At 45.0% G+C, this 6,000-nt stretch overlaps 1 protein-coding gene across 2 annotated transcripts in view; it reads right to left on the bottom strand.

The window, feature by feature from the left end:
• Xpo1 (exportin 1) overlaps positions 1 to 4,747 on the bottom strand; it is a 40,648-nt gene extending 35,901 nt beyond the window's left edge. The window contains exons 1-3 of one of the 2 annotated variants that reach the window (XM_071601617.1): positions 4,285 to 4,747; positions 1,192 to 1,369; positions 773 to 904 (exon numbers count right to left, since the gene is read on the bottom strand). In XM_071601617.1, coding sequence (XP_071457718.1) covers positions 773 to 898 — 126 coding nt within the window. In that variant the 5' untranslated portion in view covers positions 899 to 904; positions 1,192 to 1,369; positions 4,285 to 4,747. The remainder of the gene's footprint in view (positions 1 to 772; positions 905 to 1,191; positions 1,370 to 4,284) is intronic. The other variant, XM_027934384.2, reaches the window with a different exon arrangement.
• Between the last annotated feature and the right edge of the window lie 1,253 nt (positions 4,748 to 6,000).

Consider the following 6,000-nt stretch of genomic DNA (forward strand, 5'->3'; position numbering starts at 1 on the left):
TTGCCCTAAATGTGCCCTCCTGCCTCAGCCTTTGGAGTTGCTAGGATTACAGGCCCCAGCATATCCAGTTCACCTATTTTTTTTAATTGGATGTTAAAAAAAAAAAAAAAACTCGAACTAATGAAAACACGGCTTATAAAAAGATAATCTTCCACATTACTACATTCCACAAAATTCAACTAATATGAAAATGTTTGGTCATTATTGGACTTTTTAAAACACCTGTGAAATAGTTCTGCAATTTCATATTTAAAAATAGAAGAATCAAGAGGGCTGGGGATGCAGCTCAGTGGTGGCACACTTGCCTAGCATGCCTCTGGGCCTGGGTCCAACCCCCAGGACCACAAAAAATAAAACAGAATAACCACACCCACTCCAAACTTAATACACACAAAAGATACACATGACATACTTTTTTTTTTTTTTACTTTACTGACAGCATATAAGTTGATGAGGCTGGTCTGGAACTTTCCATCCTCCTGCCTCAGCCTCCAAGTTGTTGGCACTACCAGCCTGTGCCACCATGCCCAACTAACTTTTAATATCTAATAGTGAATATTTCTGAAGTTACCAACATAGTAAGTATAATATTCTACAATATCCTACTCATAACCATCAAACATATGAAATCTCTTTCTCCAGTCCAAATTCTCATTACAGTTAATATACAATTCCAAATTCATATTAAAAGTAGAGTATCTTTTTAAAAACTGACAATTTATCTATCAACTTTGTTACATTTTAATAATTAAGTTTTGGTCAGGTACTTTACCTGGGCTCCTTCTCCATGGTATAAGCAATTCACCACATTGTCTAAAAGGTTGATATCCAGTTTTTGGCTGAAATCGAGCAGCTGACGAGCTGCATGGTCTGCTAACATTGTCATAATTGCTGGCATAGATTACTGAAAGGAAAGAAAAAAATTTAAGCTGGCCATGAAATTAATATTATCAGTTAAAAAAAAACTTTCTAAAGTAAGTTTACTTCAGTCATATTCTTACAAATATTTTAAATAGCAAACTTTAGAAGCTACCTTATTATCACAAAACAACCTTTAATGACAGCCAAGTAACAAAAGCTGAACTTAGCTAATGCACAACTACATTAGTCATTAGGGTCCATTAATTTCCTAGTGGTTTTAGACCCCAGAAAAATTTTACTAAACTACTAACATTTATAAAGTATGCTAACCTATTTTTTAAGAGAATCCATTATTAGGCTTTTATAGCCCTAAAAATTGAAACAGTTAACAAGTCTTGATGGCAAATTTTTAAGCATGGATTAGCAGACATGGCTTTTTTCTTCTAAGTAGGATCTTCAGGATAGCTCAGTATAAGCTCCCTTCAAATATCTTAATTCTTAAGATATGCTGAAAAGACAGGACGATGATAAACATTAAATATGAACATACAAGATTTCCTGTTGTAAATCACCAGTAACAAGTGTCAACAAATCTTTTTAACAATTCTCTTAACCTCAAGAATTAGTTTATGTTTCAATGAATTTGGGGATTAAAATTACACTTATGAACATATACACTCCTATGTAATAAGTCCTATGCAATAGGCCAAAGTTAGATTTTTTAAAAAAATTTTCAGGTATGTAGTCACCAACAGGACAAAGTGGTAAATTAACTCGAATGTATTGGCTAAAACCTACTGGGGTTTATATGCAATGTTATCCTTCTAAGAGGATTCTACTCTAAGATACTGGCACATATTCACATTTTTAGTTGCCCAAAATTACAAAATTCTTTCCTGTTTTTCCTTCAAAAATCAATGCCACTCAAGGCTGGGGATATAGCTTCATGGTAGACAGCTTGCCTAGCACGTGGGAAGTCCTGAGTTCCACGGTACAAAAAAAAAAAAAAAAAAAGTTAACAGATGCCATTTAAATCAGACTGGTTGAGGCAATAGTTCCTTAACCTTTGGGGGGAAGGGTATTAAGATACCATAAACATGATAGCTCTAGTCCAAATTTTATAAAGCCACAATTTTGAATACAATTAAAGAGGATACAAAACACCTCGAAACCCATCTATAAAACCCTTAAATGTTTAGAACAAAGTCAGATAGTCACCTTCACTTCTCCCCTTCTAGGATCAGGGAATGAGTGGTTAATTTGATTACATTGTGTCTGGGCAAATTAGTTTGAAAGGAAAAATTTATTGGCTATTTACAGTAGTTGATAACTGTCCTTAACAAAAGCAGCGATTTCAATTTTAGCATAAATGTCTTAAAAATGTCAGTATCAAATGTCAATTACAATAAATTAGAAGTCCAAAAGATGAGTCACCTAGTTAGAGATATTGTAAAATGTACCTACGTTACATAATGTAATGTAAAAGACAAGAAATTGAGTACATGGGTTTTTTTTCCAATCCTTCAATGTATTTTAGTCCATTACTGACAATGTGTAAATGATAAAACTTCAAAATTTTCTATAATGTTTAGAGTTTTTAAGCAGCAAAATACCTGTCAAACAAAACACTTTAGATCTTAGTACTAACAAAATGTATATTCCACAAAAAAAAAACCATATAATTTACCTCTACTATCAAGTGCCTTAATTTTAAGAATAAAACCTCAAAAATTAAAAGCTTAAAACGAACGTCCAATAAGCACCAAGATCTACCTACACATCAAGTTTCGATTTTTTGGTTAAAAATTAAACTTTTCACCTACTTGTCATAATTTATATTCCAAACAAAAAAAGATTAATAGACTGCATAAAAGTTACTTTCAAGTACATTGTTCTTAGAGTTTTTCTTGCTAGAGTTTTCAAATGAAAAATCAGGTTTAGAATAGAAGCGTTTAAATACAGTAGTAGTTTGCAATCCTCAGAACTAGTGGTTATCTTCAGAATGACCTACCTATTCTTGAACTGTATGTAGTACAGAAATGGCGGCTTTGTGGTCAATGCCAAGCATTTAGTACCTCCAAATCAAACCTTTTCCAAAACATTCTTTCCACTACCATCAGTGTCCACATGCTTAAGATATACAATCAGGCAGACAGCAAAAGCGGGAAAGGTGTAAGCACACACGCTTTTTCGTTGGATCCTTTCAACCTAAAATCCACTCACAGGACTGCATATTCTAAAGGATTATCCAGCAATGCGGTGACTCTAGCTAGAAGCAATTACCAAAATACCTTCACTGCCACTTCTATCTAAACAGGCAACAACTACACAGTACCAGTTCCCACCCCCAAACCAGAAAAATATCACAACCGTTGCTTAATGGTAACTTCACAGTATGTGAAAAAACAAGTCGCTACAAGGCAAAAGACTGCTGCTTAGGTGTGTGGGCAATCGCCTGCTTCATTCAAGAGAAACACACCTCACTAGGGCCCGCCCTCCCCTCGCTTCCCACTCGAACGATTTGCAGCACTTCTAACTATAGCACACAGGAGCACGCACTCACCCCGCCCAGACTCGGAGGAGGCATTTAGACCAGTCGCCTTAAGTTCACTGCCCCATTCTCTCTGTAGCACGGCCTCTGCGTGATCACAGGCGGCCGGGCTGGGCATGTAATTAATGCTTCCTCTACTACACCATTTCCACCCCTCCACCCCAAACTCAAGAGACATCCGAATGAAGGAGAATCAGGGCATCATCTACCGTACACTGCTAGCAGTCTCAGTGATTCGACCAACTTAAAACATTCAAATCCCAGAAAAGAACTACACAACTCGGAACCCCATTTGCAGATCCCTGAGAAATTAACTAATCTTTCCTACTTCTCATCCTACTTTGCAAAAAAAAAAAAAAAAAAATCAAGAAATCTTTATAAGAGTTTTCTTGCAGAAGGAGCACGGACTAGGCAGCCCCTCCCTCCCCCATCCCAAGCTCTCCACCGAGGGGGCCACGTGATGCAGGCGGACGTTTCAATGCTGCTGCACTAAATATTTCTGGAAACTTCCACTCATAATTTACTGAGATGTTTCCAAATCACCCCAACTTCTGCCTAGCCCAATGGGTCGGGGAAGCCCTTCCACCCCCTCGCGGGGCCTCGCTTCACTACCACGCTTCTTGCTTTCCTCCACCGCCACCCTCACACTCGAATGACCCAGCAAGCGCTCCCCTCCCGCGGCCGCCTCCCCGCCTCCATCCCCCAGCGGCAGAAGCGTCTCCATTCAATCGCAGGCTCCGCCGTGGGCCCGTCGCGCCCGCCGCCGCCTCCCGGGCTTGCCTCCCGCGGCCGCCACCGCGCCCCACGCCGGCCTCCTCCCGCCCGGCCGCGCCGCCGCCCGACCCTCGGCCCTGAAGACACAGTCGACTTACCCAGAAATTGAACCAACTGCTTCTTCCTTTCTTGTCGGGGTTTAGGACGAGGGAAGGTGGGGAAGGGGAAAAGGGGAGGAAATCAAGGTGGGTTTCAGTTTTCCCACCTTAAAAAAAGGAAATTAAAAAACGGAGAGAAGGGCAAAAAAGCTCAATATTTACTATTCCAGGGACACCTCCCCCCAACACACCCACCCGCCCCCCCAAAAAAAGGGGAATTAATCTGAGGGATAAATGCTCCCGCCCGGCTGGGGAGTGAGCAAAGGGGGAGGGGAACGGGGTCAAGTCCCAAAGATTCAGCCCCAGGGGGACCCTCCAGCCACAGGCGGCAGCAGGAGCAGCAGGAGTAGGGGGTGTAGAGTCCACACGGTCGGGGGAAACGCTCTGCTGCCAGTTGCAGTCCGACTCCCCCCTACCAAAACACGGCTCCTACTCTCACGCGGCTCCGGCGCTGGGCCCCCCCACCCCGGCTCGCCTAAACTTTCCCCCCTTCTCTTGCTCCTCAGCGACTGGTGGTTCCCCCCTCCCCCTCTGGGTGGTTGCACGGACTGCAGCAGCAAAGACTGGAACAAGCACCGCCGCCGGGGCTGTAGCTACTGTTGCTCTTGCTGATGCTGTAGCTCCCGCTGCTCCTGCCGCGGCCGCTGCAGCCGCTTCTCCCCCTCCTCCTAGTGCCTCAAACTCGGAACCGGTTGAAACCGGTTCAGACTGGGAGATTCCATCTCGGTTGAGTTTTCAGCCCATGGCGCCGCGGAGCGTTTGGAACCTGGGCCTCCGCCCCCAGCCTGCCTGCCCATTGGCCAACTCCAGCCACAGCCGCGCCATCAGCCTATATCTTATTGGTTGCAATGACTGTCAATCCGTCCTCAAAGCTCCACACGAGCCTGCTGCTTCGGCCCCCGCCTCTTTTCGGCAGCGATTTGCCCGCAGAGTGGGGGAGGGGAAGAGGGGTGGGTCAAAAAGGAGTGAGGAGCGGGGTGGAGGAGGAGGAGGTGGGACCAAGAACTGAGCCGGGCGGAGAAGGGAGCGAAGAGAAGCCTCCTGGAGGATTGGCTCGAGCGCGCTGTCAATCAAATGCGGCCCGCCCTCGACTTCCCTTCCCCCTGCCGCCTTACCCCCTCCCGGTGCTTGGCTTGCTGGCCAGGCCTTTCCCGCCCGCTCATTGGTTGGACGCCTTTGGTGACGAGGAGGGTGGGGCGCCGCTAGTGAACTGGTGGCGGCGCGAGTTTGAGCGCGGAGCGCAGCGCGCGGCGGCGTTCGCGGGGCTTTTACCCGGACCCGCTCCGGCCCGCCCCCGTCGGCTCCCGCCAACCTGCAGAGACCTGAGCCCGCCAGGATCAGGACCCGCCCCTGGGATGGGGGCTGCTCTCGGAAAAGGGAGGGCACACCCAGTTGCTTGTAAATGCGGGGAAAGGATAGAGGGGGAGAAAAGTGTGAAAAGGATATTTCCGAGGCTGATTGTAGGCCCCGGAACTCTAATCAATTTCCGAAGCCAGGGTTTGGGGCCCAGGAATTTAAGATGAGAATTCCCAGGAATAAGGTTGGCGGTGTGCTGCGGGATATGCAATCTTAGCGACTCGAGATCTCAAGAGTCCTGGGAAAGATTCGGTAGTTTAGACACTTAACTATTCCTAAAAACCGAAACACTGTAATGCGAATTTTCTCTGGTTGAGCTTGTGTTCTAAATAAGTCCCACTTGGTGCCCTTGATCTGCCA

This window comes from Marmota flaviventris, chromosome 14, assembly GCF_047511675.1.
Source record: "Marmota flaviventris isolate mMarFla1 chromosome 14, mMarFla1.hap1, whole genome shotgun sequence".
Classification (NCBI taxonomy): domain Eukaryota; kingdom Metazoa; phylum Chordata; class Mammalia; order Rodentia; family Sciuridae; genus Marmota; species Marmota flaviventris.